Consider the following 21155-nt stretch of genomic DNA (forward strand, 5'->3'; position numbering starts at 1 on the left):
AAGTAATGAGATCCCTGCTGTCAGGGCTGCTCTTGTGTTTTCCTGCCTTGCTACAATGTTTGTAAATATTGACACTTTGGAACGTTCGTGTTTCTCTTCCTTTTCCCCAACGTTCTATCCCATCTTTTGTATCACAAGTTGTGCAGTGTGTCCAGGGGTGCTCAGCCCAGCCCCCTGCCATGCCTCCTTATTGGAGTAGGGTGTGGTTAGAGCCCATTGCTGCTCTGGGAAATACACAGGCAGTTAGTTTCCTGCTTCCTAAGGCAGCTGGAGCTAAAGACAAGAGGAGACAGCAGTGACTGGGGCAGTGCAGGATGAAGGGGAAAAACTGATCAGTCAGCAGCACAGTGACTTCACTGTGTCCTCATACAGAGGGGGCACTGTGCATAGCTGCCCCCCTAGCACTGCTCCCCCACTCATGGCACTGGACTGCAGAAGAAACCTCTTCTTTAATCATCCCTCAATGCTTTTGGATTGACACATAAGGAAGGCTTTTATCACTTTATTTATTTTTTTGCCTTTGATTGACACATCCAAATCCAAGGGGGGTCTCCTTCAGGATGAGTGAAGGAGAGGTGGTCTATGCTGGCTGGCTCAGAAAATCCCCTCCAGAGAAAAAGTTGAGGAGATATGTAAGTAACAGCTCTGATTGTAGGATGCCTGGTGCTGAGTATATAGTGCATTGGGAGGGGGGTGTACTATTAATTGTATTGTGTCTGGCAGGACTGGAGGGGAGGGGTACAGTTAGGAGATCGCCTTGCACCTGTCACAGGTGCTTGCATTGTAAACAGGTGGGGGGGGGGGGGAGATCCATCACTTATTAACCCCTCCCTTGCCAGCACTCCCAGCTCCAGTTCTCTGTACTGTAATCTGAACTTTTTTTTTTTTTTTTACCAGTGTGCACCCTGGGGTTAATCCAGTCCTGGGGGAGGTAGCTTTTTTGGTGCATATTATGTGTTGTTTTGTTTTGTTTTTTTTGCACCCATTTAACAAGTCTGACCAGTTGGGTTTGAGCTGTGACAGCATTAACCCCTTGGGAGACTGAGCAGGAAAGAAGGGATGTTTAACCCTTTGACAGTCAGCAGCGGGTTAAGAATGTGCTTGGAGTCACCATACATCTCTGCTGTGTGCAGCCAGGAAGCTAATTCCTATGTCCATTCCAGTGGGAAATTTCCCAATTATCTGCCTGTAAAGAGGGTGTGGATGCTGTACATGGCCTCAGCCTCTGTCCTCCTGACCACATGGACATTCTCTGTTATGCTTGGCCATCCCCACCCTGCATTAGTAGGGAGCTTTGTTTTTCTTTAGGAGCTGTAGGACTACAAGTACCAGCCCACACCCGACATATGGAGCCGTCATTCATTTCCCATTGTATTTTACTTGACCATCCTCCCAGGAATGATGCTGCAATTTCTGTTTTCCTCCCCCTGTCATCCTCTAGTTCTACAGGGTCCATCATATGTACAGCAGGATGGGTGCTGGTCTTGGCTCCCCGGAGATTTTACCTGGGGATATAAAAGATGTTCTTACAGAGTTATATAATATTTGGTGTAGATTGAGCGCTGGTGGAGTGTTATGTGTAGCAACAGTTCATGATGTGTCAGTGTTACTCCTGATGAGATTGCAATGACCTGGAGGGGAAATGATGATGGGTCCTTTGTGCCGTCGTTCTAAAATATTCCAATGGGGTAGATCATGTATTAAAAGGGGAAGATGGAGGCCAGAGCTGCGGTAGAGAGAACCACATTTCTGAAATGTCAAAAGTGGTAATTAAGCCATGCGTAATAATTCACATTGCGCATTTGGTAAATTCTAGGCAGAGTTAAAAAAATAAGTGGATGTGCCAATACCATTCTCTTACTAATGGCCATCCTAAATTTTAGGGGTCCAAGAGCTGGCACCACAACTAACTTTTAATTTCCTTCTTGAGTCTTGTGGGTCTCAGATTTATGGACCCCAGCCTATGGAGGGGTCTTGCGCAACCTTGTAGACCACCCCTCATGTGGTCTTGTGCAAGCTTGCAGACCCCCATGAAATGGTCTAGCGCAAGCTTGCAGACCCCCATGAAGTGGCCTAGTGCAAGCTTGTAGACCCCCATGAAGTGGTCTAGCGCAAGCTTGTAGACACCCTCCCCATAAAGTGGTCTAGTGCAAGCTTATAGACCCCCCTATGGATGGGTCTTGCGCAAGCTTGTTGACCCCCCCCATGAAGTGGTCTAGCGCAAGCTTATAGACCCCCCTATGGATGGGTCTTGCGCAAGCTTGTAGACACCCTCCCCATGAAGTGGTCTAGTGCAATTTTCGACACAGGCTGAGAAACCATGTTGAACTCGTGCGTGTGTGATACCAATGACCTTGGCGCTGCATTGTCCATGTAGAAGATCACTTTCTAATCAATAGGATCATCCACTGTCAGGATGTTCTGCTTTCTATGTATTCATGCTGCAGTGGTTATCGGGGATGGAGAGTGTTCATGTTACTGAGAATATGGCATGGATATGATGGGGGTTATCTATTAATTCCCATGCCCCCAGGTTCCATAACAATCCAATAAGAAAATTGAACTTGGTGTAATCCATCCCATATGATATTAGAAGAATTGTTAAAATAGTGCACCATGTGGCGGCACACAAACCAATATATTCTACAGTAAACGCATCAGTTATTGCTATGGGTTTTGCCTAATGGGATTTTTTAACCCATGACAAGTTGGCAGCACTAGGAGAATAGTTCAAGAATCGCTGTAGAAATGATCCAAACTAATAAATGTAAATGTGAAGATTATACAAGAAACGCTCCGTCTGCAGTGAATGTTACTGGTGGACTGGGACAAAACTGTAACCAAGTGACAAATGCTGAAGTTCTTGTGTATTTATTTTCTTAAGATAATTGTGATCTCTGAAGCCACGAAAGAAAAACCAGGAGCTTGAGAGCAAAGCTGCCAAAACTATTAATGTTAATAATTAATGAGTGTTTTTAAAGCAGTGTGCCAGAATACAAGACTCGTTATATTCATCCATATTACATTTATGTAAGGATTTATACCACATTCAGTATAATTACACAAGGTAAAAAGTTACCTCAAAAAGTATCAATAATATATGACAAACATCTTTGTGTATGTAGAGTTTGGTCCATGGGAATTGGTATTATATGTAGAGTTAGTATTCTTGTACAAATGTGCTGAATTATAGTACTCGTATGTATAACAGCAGATATATAGTAGTAAATCTATAACTATAATACTGCTCCTATGTACAAGTATATAACTACTATAATACTGCCCCTATGTACAAGAATATAACTACTATAATACTGCCCCTATGTACAAGAATATAACTACTATAATACTGCCCCTATGTACAAGAATATAACTACTATAATACTGCCCCTATGTACAAGAATATAACTACTATAATACTGCCCCTATGTACAAGAATATAACTACTATAATACTGCCCCATGTACAAGAATATAACTACTATAATACTGCTCCTATGTACAAGAATATAACTACTATAATACTGCCCCTATGTACAAGAATATAACTACTATAATACTGCCCCATGTACAAGAATATAACTACTATAATACTGCTCCTATGTACAAGAATATAACTACTATAATACTGCTCCTATGTACAAGAATATAACTACTATAATACTGCCCCATGTACAAGAATATAACTACTATAATACTGCCCCTATGTACAAGAATATAACTACTATAATACTGCTCCTATGTACAAGAATATAACTACTATAATACTGCCCCTATGTACAAGAATATAACTACTATAATACTGCCCCTATGTACAAGAATATAACTACTATAATACTGCCCCATGTACAAGAATATAACTACTATAATACTGCTCCATGTACAAGAATATAACTACTATAATACTGCCCCTATGTACAAGAATATAACTACTATAATACTGCCTCCTATGTACAAGAATATAACTACTATAATACTGCCACCTATGTACAAGACTGTAACTGCTATAATACTGCCTCCTATGTACAAGAATGTAACTGCTATAATACTGCCCCTATGTACAAGAATGTAACTGCTATAATACTGCCCCTATGTACAAGAATGTAACTGCTATAATACTGCCCCTATGTACAAGAATATAACTGCTATAATACTGCCCCTATGTACAAGAATATAACTGCTATAATACTGCCCCTATGTACAAGAATATAACTGCTATAATACTGCCCCTATGTACAAGAATATAACTGCTATAATACTGCCCCTATGTACAAGAATATAACTGCTATAATACTGCCCCTATGTACAAGAATATAACTGCTATAATACTGCCTCTATGTATAAGAATATAACTGCTATAATACTGCCTCTATGTATAAGAATATAACTGCTATAATACTGCCTCTATGTATAAGAATATAACTACTATAATACTGTTCCTATGTGCAAGAATATAACTACTATAATACTGATCCTATGTACAAGAATATAACTGCTATAATACTGCCCCTATTTACAAGAATATAACTGCTATAATACTGCCCCTATTTACAATATAACTGCTATAATACTGCCCCTATTTACAAGAATATAACTGCTATAATACTGCCCCTATTTACAAGAATATAACTGCTATAATACTGCCCCTATTTACAAGAATATAACTACTATAATACTGCTCCCTATGTACAAGAATATAACTGCTATAATACTGTCCCCTATGTACAAGAATACAACTGCTGTAATACTGCCTCTTTGGGTCCCTAATATCTACCTCCCAATATCTGGGTATATTGTCACTGCTCCCTTTATTAGTATTTTGTTCCCTCCTGTGATTGCAGCCATTTATCTTTGAGGAATACTTTTCATTTTTTTTATTAATTTTACTTGTGATGAAATGATGGTTATCTCAGTTATTGGTCTGTGATACGTTTCTGCTGCCACTAATAAAGGATGTCGTCGTCTTCATGTTATAAAGTTCATATATTGTAATTAATCATCGTATATGGAAGTCGGGGACTTTTTTTCCAAGAAATTAAGCTGCCGTTATATATTTGCGATATACTAATACATGTAGGAAATATAGTGCTACATTGAGCCTCAGAGTTTTAGTATATTTCTTATGAACGGTCGAATCATCGCTTTCTGGATAAAAAGCACCAAAACCCCTGCAGTCATACAGGTAAATGATACAATTCTGCCTGTCGGAGTTCACCACTAGAGGGCGCTCAGAGTACTTGCTTGCAGAGTGGGCAGACACTTCATTTTGTACTGGGCGGTCTCTTCCTCGCTGCTCCTCTTCCCCTCTCACAGTTTACTCTCTCCCATAGAGCAACATACTGCAGCTTCATCCCCCTCCTCTCCCCTCTTATTTTTCTATTTATTTCTTTTATTCCTGATGGATTTATTGAAGTATGAAAAGTTATTAAAGGCAGGGAATGGACACGTACAGGCTGCTGTATGGGGAGGAGATGCCACCCACCTCTGCATTACATGCTGGACAATATATACATATCTATCGCTGGTCTTCTCCAGGGACCGTGTTGCTATTCTTTTGTAATCGCAGTATAATCGGCGACAGACTGGAGCCTTGTTCCCGCTGTCCGGTGTCGTCCTATGATTGTGCTTATGGTGACACCTGATAATCTCTGCAAAGGAAAATGACAATGGACCAGCATGAGGCTCGCGCTTTATTTCATTACCATGTTCGTGCTTCTATTTTTTTTTAAAAATATCCTTGTGCAAACATCTATAGTTTTACATAGGACTGCAATGTCTCTATTCAGTTTAATTTTTGCACCTGTCTACGTATGAGCTTCTCATCAGTAAGAACGAAAAGGTGGAAAGTGGTATATGATCTACACAAGGAAAATACATTCAATCTACAACTGTTTGAGTCCCGAGCAGCTAAATGGTCCCTGTGATCTCTGCAAAATGTGCAAGTATCAATATTATAGGGAATAGAAGAAACTAATATCAGAGAAGTATGATTCCTTCTGCACTTATGAGCCATTTTCTCCTCCCTGTTCTCCACCCGGCCCCTCCCCCTCTTTCTGTTTCTCCTCCAGCCCCCCCCCCCCCTCAACCGTTTATCCTTTTCTCCCCCACTTTCTACTGTTCTTTCCCTCCCCCCTTTCTACCGTTCTCCTTCCCTCTCCCCCTTCTACTGTTTTCCTTCCCTCTCCCCTTTCTCCTTCCCTCCCTCATTCTCCTTCCCTCCCCATTCTACCGTTCTCCTTCCCTCCCTCCATTCTACTTCCCTCCCACATTCTACCGTTCTCCTTCCCTCCCCCTTTCTCCTTTTCTCCTTCCCTCCTCATTCTACCATTTTCCTTCCCTCCCCCTTCTCCTTCCGTCCCCCCATTCTACCATTCTTCCCTCCCCTTTTCTCCTTCCCTCCCCCTTTATACCGTTCTCCTTCCCTCCCCCTTTCTCCTTCCCTCCCCCTTTCTACTGTTCTCCTTCCCTCCACCCTTTCTCCTTCCATCCCCCCTTTCTACCGTTATCCTTCTGTCCCCCCCTTTCTCTTTCCCTCCCCCCTTTCTACCGTTCTTCCCTCCCCCATTCTCCTTCCCTTCCCCCATTCTACAGTTCTCCTTCCCTCCTCTTTTTTTCTACTTCCTTCCCCCTTTCTACCGTTCTCCTTCCCTCCCCCCATTCTACCGTTCTCCTTCCCTCCCCCATTAAACTGTTCTCCTTCTCTCCCCCTTTCTACCATTTTTCCCTCCCCCTTTCTACCGTTCTCCTTCCCTCCCCCTTTCTACCATTTTTCCCTCCCCCTTTCTACCGTTCTCCTTCCCTCCCCCCATTCTACCGTTCTCCTTCCCTCCCCCATTAAACTGTTCTCCTTCCCTTTCTCCTTCCCCCCATTCGACCATTCTCCTTCCCTCCCCCTTTCTACTGTTCTCCTTCCCTTTCTCCTTCCCCCCATTCGACCATTCTCCTTCCCTCCCCCTTTCTACCGTTCTCCTTCCCTCCCCCCTTTCTACCGTTATCCTTCCCTCCCCCCTTTCTACCGTTATCCTTCCCTCCCCCTTTCTCCTTCCCTCCCCCCTTTCTACCGTTATCCTTCCCTCCCCCCTTTCTCCTTCCCTCCCCCCCATTCTACCATTCTCCTTCCTTCCCCCTTTCTACCATTCTCCTTCCCTCCCACTTTCTCCTTCCCTCCCCCATTTCTACTGTTCTCCTTCTCTCCCCCCTTTCTACCGTTCTCCTTCCCTCCCCCCCATTCTACCATTCTCCTTCCTTCCCCCTTTCTACCATTCTCCTTCCCTCCCACTTTCTCCTTCCCTCCCCCATTTCTACTGTTCTCCTTCTCTCCCCCCTTTCTACCGTTCTCCTTCTCTCCCCCCTTTCTACCGTTCTCCTTCCCTCCCCCCTTTCTACCGTTCTCCTTCCCTCCCCCCATTCTACCGTTCTCCTTCCCTCCCCCCATTCTACCGTTCTCCTTCCCTCCCCCCATTCTACCGTTCTCCTTCCCTCCCCCCATTCTACCGTTCTCCTTCCCTCCCCCCATTCTACCGTTCTCCTTCCCTCCCCCCATTCTACCGTTCTCCTTCCCTCCCCCCTTTGTACCGTTATCCTTCCCTCCCCCCTTTTTACCGTTATCCTTCCCTCCCCCCTTTCTCCTTCCCTCCCCCTTCTACTGTTCTTTTTCCCTCCCCCCTTCTACCGTTCTCCCATCCCCCTCCCCCTTTCTACCGTTATCCTTCCCTCCCCCCTAGCTACCGTTATCCTCCCATCCCCCTCCCCTTTCTACCGTTATCCTTCCCTCCCCCCCTTTCTACCGTTATCCTCCCATCCTCCTCCTCCCCCCTTTCTACCGTTCTTCCCCCCCTTTCTACCGTTATCCTACTGTTCTCCTCCCCCCTTTCTACCGTTATCCTTCCCTCCCCCTTTCTACCGTTCTCCTTCCCTCCCCCCCTTTCTACCGTTCTCCTTCCCTCCCCCCCCCTTTCTCCCGTTATCCTTCCCTCCGCCCTTTCTCCTTCTCTCCCCCCATTCTACCATTCTCCTTCCCCCTTTCTACCATTCTCCTTCCCTCCCACTTTCTCCTTCCCTCCCCCTTTCTACCGTTTCCTTCCCTCCCCCATTTCTACTGTTCTCCTTCCCTCTCCCTTTCTATCGTTCTCCTTCCCTCCCCCTTACTACCGTTCTTCCCTCCCCTTTCTACCGTTATCCTTCCGTCCCCCCCTTCTACCGTTATCCTTCCGTCCCCCCCTTTCTCCTTCCCTTCCCCCATTCTACCGTTCTCCTTCCCTCCCCTTTTTCCACCGTTCTCCTTCCCTCCCCCCTTCTCCTTTCCTCCCCCCATTCTACTGTTCTCCTTCTCTCCCCCTTTGTACCGTTCTCCTTCCCTCCCCCTTTCTCCTTCCCTCCCCCCTTCTACCGTTCTCCCATCCCCCTCCCCCTTTCTACCGTTATCCTCCCATCCCCCCCTTTCTACCGTTATCCTTCCGTCCCCCCCTTTCTCCTTCCCTTCCCCCATTCTACCGTTCTCCTTCCCTCCCCTTTTTCCACCATTCTCCTTCCCTCCCCCCTTCTCCTTTCCTCCCCCCTTCTCCTTTCCTCCCCCCATTCTACTGTTCTCCTTCTCTCCCCCTTTGTACCGTTCTCCTTCCCTCCCCCTTTCTCCTTCCCTCCCCCCTTCTACCGTTCTCCCATCCCCCTCCCTCTTTCTACCGTTATCCTTCCCTCCCCCCCTTTCTACCGTTATCCTCCCGTCCTCCTCCCCCCTTTCTACCGTTCTCCTTCCCCCCCTTTCTACCGTTATCCTACAGTCGTCCCCCCTTTCTACCGTTATCCTACTGTCCTCCTCCCCCCTTTCTACCGTTATCCTCCCTTCCCCCTCCCCCATTCTACCATTCTCCTTCCCTCCCCCTTTCTCCTTCCCTCCCCATTTCTACCATTATCCTTCCCTCCCCCCTTTCTACCGTTATCCTCCCGTCCTCCCTCCCCTTTGTACCATTATCCTTCTCTCCCCCCTTTCTACCGTTATCCTCCCGTCCCCCCCCTTTGTACCATTATCCTTCTCTCCCCCCTTTCTACCGTTATCCTTCCGTCCCCCCCCCTTTGTACCATTATCCTTCTCTCCCCCCTTTCTACCGTTATCCTCCCGTCCCCCCCCCCCTTTGTACCATTATCCTTCTCTCCCCCCTTTCTACCGTTATCCTCCCGTCCCCCCCCTTTGTACCATTATCCTTTTCTCCCCCCTTTCTACCGTTATCCTTCCGTTCCCCCCCCCCCTTTGTACCATTATCCTTCTCTCCCCCCTTTCTACCGTTATCCTCCCGTCCCCCCCCCCTTTGTACCATTATCCTTCTCTCCCCCCTTTCTACCGTTATCCTCCCGTCCCCCCCCTTTGTACCATTATCCTTCTCTCCCCCCTTTCTACCGTTATCCTCCCGTCCCCCCCCCTTTGTACCATTATCCTTTTCTCCCCCCTTTCTACCGTTATCCTCCCGTCCTCCCTCCCCTTTGTACCATTATCCTTCTCTCCCCCCTTTCTACCGTTATCCTCCCGACCCCCCCCCCTTTGTACCATTATCCTTCTCTCCCCCCTTTCTACCGTTATCCTCCTGCCCCCCCCCCCTTTGTACCATTATCCTTCTCTCCCCCCTTTCTACCGTTATCCTTCCGTCCCCCCCCCTTTCTACCGTTATTCTCCCAACCTCCTCCCCTCTTTCCCTTCTACCGTTCTCACCCACTCCCCTTTCTACCGTTACTCCTCCTGCCCCCCCCCCTTCTTTCTACCGTTATCCTCCCAACCTCCTCCCCTCTTTCCCTTCTACCGTTCTCACCCACTCCCCTTTCTACCGTTACTCCTCCTGCCCCCCCCCCCCCCCTTCTTTCTATCGTTCTCCTCCTCTGCCTCTTAAGTCACTCTGGGAAAAAATGCTAAAGAATTGCCCTGGATAAAATGAGAATAAATAATAATAAATAATCTTTATTTTTATATAGCGCTAACATATTCCGCAGCGCTTTACAGTTTGCACACATTATCATCACTGTCCCCGATGGGGCTCACAATCTAAATTCCCTATCAGTATGTCTTTTGAATGTGTGAGGAAACCGGAGAACCCAGAGGAAACCCATGCAAACACGGAGAGAACATACAAACTCTTTGCAGATGTTGTCCTGGGTGGGATTCGAGCCCAGGACCCCAGCGCTGCAAAGCTGCAGTGCTAACCACTGCGCCACCGTGCTGCCCCGAGAACTGCCTGATCACTGAGGGATTAGATTACAGCTGCGTATAGAAGTCTGAGGAAAAGGGAACCTGAGAGCATAATCTCTCTGCTTCTCACTAAGTGTTATCTGGCCTCAGAGCTGGATTCACAACTACACTGCTTAGTACTTCTGTGTAATCTCCTCCATGCTGCTTCTGAACTTGCTATGTAGAGGCTGGTGAGCAGGAATCCCTCGTGTGTGCTGTGTATGGGAGACATTATAGCAGCTAGTCTACACCCACCAGCTCAGAGACAACTGGAAATTAGAGATGAAGCCTCCACAGGGGAAAATGAATGAATAATGCAGAACTGATGATCTTCCTCCTGTACAGGCAGATCACAGCGTATTCTGCAGTCACCTGAAATGACCGGTCCGCTGTAATAACAGACCTCCAGACAAAGACTAGACCCCCAGTGACGCCTGAAGGCTGGACTGGTGCAAACCCAGCAAATGCCACGTCGCGCCCGATTGCTGGCGATCGTGTCCGTTCCTCCATGTTTGTGGGGCATTGGCAGATGTTGGGTTGCGGACCCCTTATGTGTAATGTGATCTGGTCTCTGACAACTCCTGTCACCGGGCCCCTAGTGCCGCTTCCTGCTCCTGTCTGGGGGGGCACAGACCGCTCGCACACATCATCACCCGGACTGGTGTCACCGGCAGCTCTAGGGGCTTGTGACGCGTAACGCTGTGGGGGTCTCCAACCCCAATCTCCATCATAACACGATGTGTGTCATGTCTTCTATACGAGCAAAGGGGGCACGTACCCTGCGCAGCCTCCTCACCACCGTCCTGCTGGCCATTATGTTGGCATTATGCAGTGGTTGTTGGGCACTCTATGGCGGTATTATGTTTTAATGTAATGAGGTTTGCCCACTATGCAGCAATATTATGTTGGCAGTGTGTAGCGAGAAGAGTGAATTATGTAGCGGTATTTTGCCAGTGTACGACTATTAGATGAGCATTATGGACACTGGCAGAAATATGCGGCATTATGTAGTGTTTGGGCACTGTATGGCAGTGTTATATACTAGTGTGTGGGCACTGTATTACATGGGCATTATGTAGTTGTATGTGCACTATTTAGCAGCATTGTGGGCATTGAGTGTTTTGGGCACTGTATGGCAGTATTGTCTGGCCATTATGTAGTGGTTTTAGGACACTGTATGGCAGTATTATCTAGGAATGTGAGCATTGTATGGCAGTATTATGTGGGCAGTGTCACGCTTTTAGGACAATGGCAGTTTTACGTGAGCATTTTTTAGTGGTATTAACACAGTTTTGTGGCAGTTTTATGTAGAAGTGTGTGTGTGGCCAGTATGACAGTATTATGTGTGTACTTTGTATTGGGGTTGTATAGCAGTAGTATGTGGGAGTGTGTGGACACTGGAAGTATGTGGGCATTATTTAGTGGTGTGCTGGCAGGGACTGTATGACAGAATCGTGTGTGGGCACTGCATGGCAGAATTGTGTGTGGGCACCTAATGGCAGTATTGTGTGTGGGCACTGCATGGCAATGGCAGTATCGTGTGTGTGGACACAGGAGGTATTATGTGGGCATTATTTAGTGGTGTGCTGGCAGGCACTGTATGGCAGAATTGTCTGTGGGCACAGCATGGCAGAATCATGTGTGGGCACTGTATGGCAGAATAGTGTGTGGGCACTGTATGGCAGAAAAGTGTGTGGGCACTGTATGACAGAATAGTGTGTGGGCACTGTATGGCAGAATAGTGTGTGGGCGCTGTATGGCAGAATAGTGTGTGGGCACTGCATGGCAGTATCATGTGTGGGGACCACTGTATGGCAGTATCGCGTGTGGGCGCTGTATGGCAGAATAGTGTGTGGGCACTGCATGGCAGTATCATGTGTGGGGACCACTGTATGGCAGTATCGCGTGTGGGCGCTGTATGGCAGTATCGCGTGTGGGCGCTGTATGGCAGTATCGCGTGTGGGCGCTGTATGGCAGAATTGCGTGTGGGCGCTGTATGGCAGAATTGCGTGTGGGCGCTGTATGGCAGAATCGCGTGTGGGCGCTGTATGGCAGTATCGCGTGTGGGCGCTGTATGGCAGTATCGCGTGTGGGCGCTGTATGGCAGTATCGCGTGTGGGCGCTGTATGGCAGTATCGCGTGTGGGCGCTGTATGGCAGAATTGCGTGTGGGCGCTGTATGGCAGAATTGCGTGTGGGCGCTGTATGGCAGAATCGCGTGTGGGCGCTGTATGGCAGTATCGCGTGTGGGCGCTGTATGGCAGTATTGTGTTATTGTGCGGGCACTATGTAATGGTGGTTGAACACTGCACAGTCGGTTTTGCTTCCGTTTATTTATTTTCCTAAATTTCTTCTCTACAACATTCGCTCACAACCCCGTGTTCTGATCTCGGCGGATTGTTACTCACTTTCTCAAGGTGTCGTTGTTGTCCGTCCCTCCCCCTTGCCATATTATAATGTCCATGAATAGCATAACTTTGCAGTTCCTCCCTCCCCCCTCCTTCCACTATACGGAAAAGATGTAGCAGAGCTGAGTTTGTCATTTGTTTCCGGCCTCGGTGACTTTGTGATCTGGGAATTTAAACTAATACAATATCTTAAAGGACCTGTCCATCAGACCTGATATCTGCGGTGTGCCCAGTGCCGTACCTTAGGGGCGGGGCATGACATAGCGACTCGCCTGACTCCACCCCTTCAGTCCTGCTCTCGCAGAACGTCGCATCAGTTCAGTATTTAGGGCTATTTACAGGCTTTTTGCTTCCTGACGTATTCAGTTTTGATCCAGTTTGTGGTCATAAATCAGCTGAGAAGAACTCGGAAAAAGACAGATAACAGAAAAAGACAGATAAGAGCGAATAACCCTCCTATTGGACAGTCAGAAGGAGCTCGCTGACGGATTCTCAGTTTACTCATTCTGCAGCCAGTAATTGACAGGAGGTTACAGAAGACAAACTGTGTGATATTTTTTAATGAATTCCAATCACAAGAATTGTTTAGCCAGAATGCATGCATTTAAATCTGGAAATAAAACGCTGTCCTTAAATGTGGAGACAACCCCTTTAATTCCGAGCTGAAATGACGCGTTCGCCTCTGCTCCGTGTATATTTTTAGGACACGCTATATAAAGAAGGTGCGCGTCAGCCGTCTCGTGGAGTCGGTGTTGATCGAAGGGTTAACGGCGCAGCTGGCCCACCTATCGGCAGATCCATTAGTGCCCTTTTTAGGGGGGCTTTGTGCACGTGTAAAGGGAATGGCACTTTAATGCAGTAACAGGAGAGGATTAGCGAGGACGTCGCTCCCCTGGGCCTGGAAATGCAGGAACCTTCATCAATACCGCCGGCCTCCCATCATCGCATGTCCTCCCTGATCAATAGGACCCTTCCCCCGCTGTCCTCTGCGGGGGGCTCTCGTCTACCCCAAAGTCTATTGCAGATTTTGCTTTGTCTGCAGAAAATAATATATAATATCTGGGTTGTGACTATGAATGTGACCGTCAGACACCGCCACGTGGCTCCCTGGCCACTAATGAAGCAGTGGTGGGAGACAGCTGGGTGACACGAGGTCTGCAGACCCCGGAGCAGATGGCGGACCGGGAGGGAAGCGTTACTTATCTGCAGATAGTATCAGGTTCTAATATTGTCTGCGCCGGCTCGTGTCTCCGGGCCTTGGTGACGTCCGTGCCATCAGTGGCTGTTTTATAGAGGACGTGTATGGTCCCTGGTGGGATGGTGGCAGCGTTATCGCTCCGTACAGGACCCTGCAGCGGTGGGAAATGTTCTCCTGAACAAAATGGGAATCCTTCTCTAGTTCCCTGGTGGCCAACTACAAGAAACGGGTGGTCTACCGTCTGGTGGTGGGAACACTTGGCCTCTTCCTTGCACCGCCGGGGACCCCACAAACTGTTCACTGGTCGGCCAGAAGTGGAAACTTACAAGTGTAGCCATCTGTGGCAATGTATCACCTGTTTACCCGTGCATCAGTAATGGGCTAGTTCCCTGGTGGGCTAGTGGTGGATCGCTTTTCCCTTTACCAGGCAGGCTGCCCCTTTTCCTTTTGTAAATAGACCTGGATTCTAGAGGGTTAATGATGGTGCGGGATCGATGGCGGTGTGTGCTCTTATATCGGGCGGGGGGCCGCACATGGCCGCTGTGTCACGTCTCTGGCATTCGGATGATACGGCAGATTATTGTATATTTATAGGGGCCAGTGCGGCTTACTGTGACCCGACTGGGGGGGGGGCAGAGGAAGCAGGACCACCAGGGACACATGCCTGAAGGGGGTCCTGAAGTAACCACCATGTCACAGACAGAGACACCAAAGACTCCGGGACTGATATTACCAAAAAGGATGTTGGATCTGGCACCCCCAGAGGACGGGAGGGTTGTGGACCCCCAGGTGTTGGGCCAGTGGCTCCGGATGTGCACGGACATGAGACCCACCGTCACGATCTCGTCGTCTGTCCTCTAATTACCTCCTCCAGCTCGCGCTCGCGTTCTCGCTTTTCCTAGAATGTTTTTTTTTCCTTTTCCATGAAAGCAAATTACATTCTGCATAATTTACACCGAGTCTCCGCCGACCGTCCCAACGACACGGCGTCTGTGCCAAGTGCGGGCGGTGCTGAAATTATGGCCGCTGCGCCATCCGCTGCTCATCCTAGGCTCAACGTATCTGGCGGACAGGAAGGCTTGGAGCAATTTAGGTGTTTTTTTTAAAGGGATACAGTTCCCTTTAAAAAAAAAAAAATGGTGCTAATTCAGACCCTTTAAAAAGTGCCCATCAAGGGGGCGATAAATGTCAGCCATCTGAGCTATGGTAGCCAATCGGCAGAGCCAAAAAGACTCGCATGACCCTTCCCTAGTCATCTGTAAGTTCTAGGAGTTTATTGCTGGTGGATCTAAAAAGTCTACACACCCCTGTTAACATCCCAGGTTTTCGTCATATGTGTGTAAAAATACACTGACATTTTTTTCAGGTGGAAAAATGAAGAAATAATGTGATTGCATAAATCTGCACACCCTTATATTAATACCTGGTTGACGTTCCTTTGACTTTATTACAGCATTCAGTCTTTTTTCGTCGGAGTCTATCGGTGGGGCACAATTAGAGTTGAAGGTCTTTGCTGCTCTTCCTTGCACCAGCTCCACATCTGTCAGCACCCTCTTCAGGTCACAGATTGTCACTTGAATTTGGATCTGGATTCTTCCAAAACTCATCTTCTTTTGGTAATTTGGAGGTCGCTTGGGGGCTTTGTCTGCTGAAAGGTGAAATTCCTCCTCCTCTTCAGTTTTGTTGGTTGGAAAATTGATTAATTCCCTCCTCCATGACCTAAGTTCCTGTTCCAGCTGCCAAAAAGTAGCCCCAAAGCGCACAGTGCTGCCTCCGCCATGCCTCACTGTAGGTATGGTGATCTTTTGGTTATGTGCAGTCTTAGCTTTACACCTTTTGGAATTATGGCCAGAAAATATCACCCCTTGTTCTCATCAGTCCAGAACACTCTTTCCCACATGGCTTTGGCAGACTTGATGTAGGTTTTGTCAAAACGCAGCCGGGCTTGCATGATTTTCATTGTAAGAAAAGGCTTCCGTCTTGCCTCCTGACCCCATAGACCACAAATAAGAAGACTACAGGAGATTGTCCCATACAGGACACAATCAGGACTAACCTGACTTTCCTGCAGCTCCTTTAATGTTTCTGTAGGCCTCTTGGTAGCCTCCTGGTAACCAATTTCCTTCTTGTTTTTCATACATTTGAGGGATGTCCAGTTCTAGGTAATTTCACTATTGTGCCAAATTTTAAGCCACTTCTTGATAAATCTTCAGTGTCTATAATGCTTTGGAAATGTTTCATACCCTTCTTCTGACTGATACATTTCTATAATGAGGTTCCTTTGCTGTGTTGTCGGCTGTTTAAGCACCATGGATTTTACTGTAAAATGCAACTAAGGAAATGTCAGGATAATCCTCCCGGAACATCGAAACTTTCTATGGGGTTAATCAGAATCACTGTAAATGATGGCGGCCGTGCTCTGACTGCTATGAGGGTAAAGCTAAGTTCACACTGGGTGTTTTTGCTGCTTTTTTATGCTAATTTTCAGCTGCATTTGACAGTACCAGCCATGTCTCAGATTTCAGAAGTCTCTTGCACACAGCTTGGGTTTTTTGTCCTTCGCATTTTGTGCTTTGCTTGTTTTTTTTTTTTTTTTGGACATAGAGCATGTAAATTCTTTCAGCGTTTTATTTTCAGTATTTTTCAACCATTGCATTGATTTGAAAAAAAAAAACACATAAAAAAGCACCAAAAACGCTGCAAAAAAAAACACAGCAAAACCTGCTTTTGTGCCGCATCTTTCCTGCCAAGCACTCTGGTTTTGTTGCAGAGAAAAAAAACACCGTAAAAACTCCCAGTGTGAACTTGGCCTAAGTGTGATCGGCTGAATCTGAACATAACCCCATCCTCAAATAGAACAGGGTACTCGCACTTATGCAACCATATTATTTTTATTTTCCATGTCAAAATTATTTTAGTTTTCTTGGCGGATTTGTACAAATTATGGGTGATATCAAAGGTGGAAAGTTCTGAAATGATTCTTCTTAGGATTTTTTTTTTTTCTTGCATTGGAAAACCTCGCATTTGATCAAGAGTGTGTAGACTTTTTAGATCCGAAGTACCAGTGCGGAGCTGTTGAACATGGTCGCGTCCCAGCTCGGAGATGATCTGCTTCATGTCGTTGTATAGGAATAATGCACATAGGAAAGAAAACGCTTGCAGCGGTGTTGCACGCTGAGGGTGTTGCACGCTGAGGGTGTTGCACGCTGAGGACGTTGCATGCTGAAGGTGTTGCACGCTGAGGGTGTTGCACGCTGAGGGTGTTGCACGCTGAGGGTGTTGCACGCTGAGGGTGTTGCACGCTGAGGACGTTGCACGCTGAGGGTGTTGCACGCTGAGGACGTTGCACGCTGAGGGTGTTGTAGGCTGAGGGTGTTGCACGCTGAGGACGTTGCACGCTGAGGGTGTTGCAGGCTGAGGGTGTTGCAGGCTGAGGACGTTGCAGGCTGAGGACGTTGCACGCTGAGGGTGTTGCAGGCTGAGGGTGTTGCACGCTGAGGACGTTGCAGGCTGAGGGTGTTGCAGGCTGAGGACGTTGCACGCTGAGGACGTTGCACGCTGAGGACGTTGCACGCTGGGGGTGTTGCACGCTGAGGACGTTGCAGGCTGAGGGTGTTGCACGCTGAGGGTGTTGCACGCTGAGGACGTTGCACGCTGAGGGTGTTGCACGCTGAGGACGTTGCACGCTGAGGGTGTTGTAGGCTGAGGGTGTTGCACGCTGAGGACGTTGCACGCTGAGGGTGTTGCAGGCTGAGGGTGTTGCAGGCTGAGGACGTTGCAGGCTGAGGACGTTGCACGATGAGGGTGTTGCAGGCTGAGGGTGTTGCACGCTGAGGACGTTGCAGGCTGAGGGTGTTGCAGGCTGAGGGTGTTGCAGGCTGAGGACGTTGCACGCTGAGGACGTTGCACGCTGAGGACGTTGCACGCTGAGGACGTTGCACGCTGAGGACGTTGCACGCTGGGGGTGTTGTAGGCTGAGGGTGTTGCACGCTGAGGACGTTGCACGCTGAGGGTGTTGCAGGCTGAGGGTGTTGCAGGCTGAGGACGTTGCAGGCTAAGGATGTTGCACGCTGAGGGTGTTGCAGGCTGAGGGTGTTGCACGCTGAGGACGTTGCAGGCTGAGGGTGTTGCAGGCTGAGGACGTTGCACGCTGAGGACGTTGCACGCTGAGGACGTTGCACGCTGAGGACGTTGCACGCTGAGGACGTTGCACGCTGGGGGTGTTGCAGGCTGAGGACGTTGCAGGCTGAGGGTGTTGCACGCTGAGGACGTTGCACGCTGAGGACGTTGCACGCTGAGGACGTTGCACGCTGAGGACGTTGCACGCTGAGGACGTTGCACGCTGGGGGTGTTGTAGGCTGAGGGTGTTGCACGCTGAGGACGTTGCACGCTGAGGGTGTTGCAGGCTGAGGGTGTTGCAGGCTGAGGACGTTGCAGGCTAAGGATGTTGCACGCTGAGGGTGTTGCAGGCTGAGGGTGTTGCACGCTGAGGACGTTGCAGGCTGAGGGTGTTGCAGGCTGAGGACGTTGCACGCTGAGGACGTTGCACGCTGAGGACGTTGCACGCTGAGGACGTTGCACGCTGGGGGTGTTGCACGCTGAGGACGTTGCAGGCTGAGGGTGTTGCACGCTGAGGACGTTGCACGCTGAGGACGTTGCACGCTGAGGACGTTGAAACAGGGCTGTGTTAGTGCATGCAGTGAGAGCGTAATAATTTCTGAAATATGTCCTTGGGGTCCTTGGGTCCTATATTTGCTGCCTCGCTCGCCTGTGAGTTTCGCCCTCGGTAATAATCCGCTTTGCTGCTGATTTGTATGACGAACACTTAGTTCTCTCCATACAAATGTCTCCGTTGTTCTGGGACTGGTTGTCGGTTGTCAGTCCTTTTCTTCTAATATCCTGACACATTGCTCCACCCTCGACCCTACAATGCTCCCGGGACACTAAGTTCTGCGCTTCACGTTTATGATGCGACGTCTCCTCGTCTCAGTCTGGAGAACTGGGTGGAGCGGATTAATATTCTTCTTTACACCCATTGGCTTTAATGATGTCGCCTGTGAGCCATAAGCGGGTCCGACGCTCGGATTACAGGGTCGTCCTCCTCCCTTTTATATATCCTGACCTCACAGTCTTTAATGGAGCTACGCTGTAATACCAGACACAACCTGTGCACAGGCGGGGCGCTGTTTGTGGAAGCTGTCAGCCATGTTTTTCTAATCTTCTTCGACTCCCTTTGCTCGTTCTGGTGGCAGAAATCCCATAATTGCCCTACAGGCATGGCTGGCGCTGTCCTTGGTGCTGACTTGGACTTGTTGTTGAGTCTTGCGCTGGATAATGATCCTATAAAACCAGAGAAACCAATAAATCCCTTCCCCCGATCCTATAAACGATGCGGCACATTGGCCCGGCGCGCCCGGCACTAATGGGATGTTTATCTGTCTCCACAAACAAAAGCCTCGCACAATGGCTCCTCATCTGGTCCCAATAACCCGTCATCATGGCCATTGTCTGAGCGGCGATGTGATGGCCGCCACGGAAATGTGAGCCGGAGAGCAGGCGCCCCCCATGCCAGGGCACCCCTCCGTTATTACGCACTGTCACTTTGATGCCGGGGTTCAGCTTCAGCCTGAAGGTAATAAGTTGCCAGATCCGGGCGTACGATACAAAATTGCAGGGAATTTCCATGTGAACGTCTGTTACTTGGCACATCAGGATCGACAGCGTTACATAGGACTGCAGGTGCCAAAAATTACTGGGGTTTGTGTAAATTCCACTTACTCGTTGCCCAGTGAGAAGTTTTGCAACTTTCCAAACTTCCTTGGCTTTCAATTCCTCTCAGTTTTACCAGATTTCTGCTTGTCTGTAAATTAAGTGTTTTCTGGCCTCAAGCATGCGCGCCGACGAGGGGTTGACGCATGCGCAGAAGGTACTAAATACAGGTGGATTGTGCATGTGCGTTCCCTGCTACTGAACGGACCGTCCGCCGCTAGTAATGACCCATAGACCGGGAACTAACTAGCCCTCCTTCATTATGGGATCATATTGTCACAATGTAATGAGATGCACGGCCGTTTTGGAAAATAGAGGCACTTTTCTAAAACTTTGGGGGCACTAAGCGCCGTACCAAAAAATATGAACTGGAAAAACTCCTTTTTAACGTATAAATGCCCAAGCTGAATTATCACTCTTTCGTTGGGGGACACAAAGCCCTCCTTTAGTGTATAAAACTAGGAATCAAAGAAGGACACGAGCAAAGATGTACTAATGTCCACAAAGTACAGTGCTGGGTCATCACAAGACATGGAGGCAAGAAACCAGGCCAGACACCTTCAGGGCATGAAACCCTCCAACATAGCTGAGAAGGGCACGAGCTCCATAGTGGACGGCACCTCCTCCAAGTGTCTTGGGATCATAAAGAACAGTAGTGGACCCTCAGTAGTAAAGATATGTTTCAAGGTGGTTGGGAAGGTGAAGGATTTTGTCTTGAGCTTGGCTCCGTGAACCTTTTTTTTTTTTTTCTTTTTTTTTTTTTGTCTTGACCTCGGCTTTGTGGACCTTTTTTTGTCTTTAGCTTGGCTCCTTGGGCCTTTTTTTGTCATGGGCTCAGCTCTGTGGACCTTTTTTTGTCATGGGCTCGGATCTGTGGACCTTTTTAGCCTTGGACTCGGCTCTGAGAACCTTTTTTAGTCTTTGGCTTGGCTCCATGGGCCTTTTTTCTGACTTGGGCTTGGCTCTGTGGACCTTTTTAGTCTTTGGCTTGGCTCTGTGGGCCTTTTTTTGTCATGGGCTCAGCTCTGTGGACCTTTTTTGTCATGGGCTCGGCTCTGTGGACCTTTTTAGTCTTGGACTCGGCTCTGTAGACCTTTTTTAGTCTTTGGCTTGGCTCCGTGGGCCTTTTTTGTTTTGGGCTCGGCTCTGTGGATCTTAATTTGTCTTGGGCTCGGCTCTGTGGACCTTTTTAGTCTTTGGCTTGGCTCCGTGGGCCTTTTTTGTCATGGGCTCAGCTATGTGGATCTTTTTTGTCATGGGCTCGGCTCTGTGAACCTTTTTAGTCTTGGACTCAGCTCTGTAGACCTTTTTTAGTCTTTGGCTTGGCTCCTTGGGCCTTTTTTGTCTTGGACTCGGCTCTGTGGACCTTTTTAGTCTTTGGCTTGGCTCTGTGGGCCTTTTTTGTCATGGGCTCAGCTCTGTGAACCTTTTTAGTCTTGGACTCAGCTCTGTAGACCTTTTTTAGTCTTTGGCTTGGCTCCTTGGGCCTTTTTTGTCTTGGGCTCGGCTCTGTGGATCTTTATTTGTCTTGGACTCGGCTCTGTGGACCTTTTTAGTCTTTGGCTTGGC

General features: G+C 48.2%; 1 protein-coding gene across 1 annotated transcript in view; it reads left to right on the forward strand.

The window, feature by feature from the left end:
* Positions 1-245: 245 nt before the first annotated feature.
* GAB2 (GRB2 associated binding protein 2) overlaps positions 246-21155 on the forward strand; it is a 165457-nt gene continuing 144547 nt past the window's right edge. The window contains exon 1 of the mRNA XM_069759349.1: positions 246-632. Within this exon, the coding sequence (XP_069615450.1) occupies positions 561-632 (72 nt within the window). The 5' untranslated portion in view covers positions 246-560. The remainder of the gene's footprint in view (positions 633-21155) is intronic.

This window comes from Ranitomeya imitator, chromosome 3 (genome assembly GCF_032444005.1).
Source record: "Ranitomeya imitator isolate aRanImi1 chromosome 3, aRanImi1.pri, whole genome shotgun sequence".
Classification (NCBI taxonomy): Eukaryota; Metazoa; Chordata; class Amphibia; order Anura; family Dendrobatidae; genus Ranitomeya; species Ranitomeya imitator.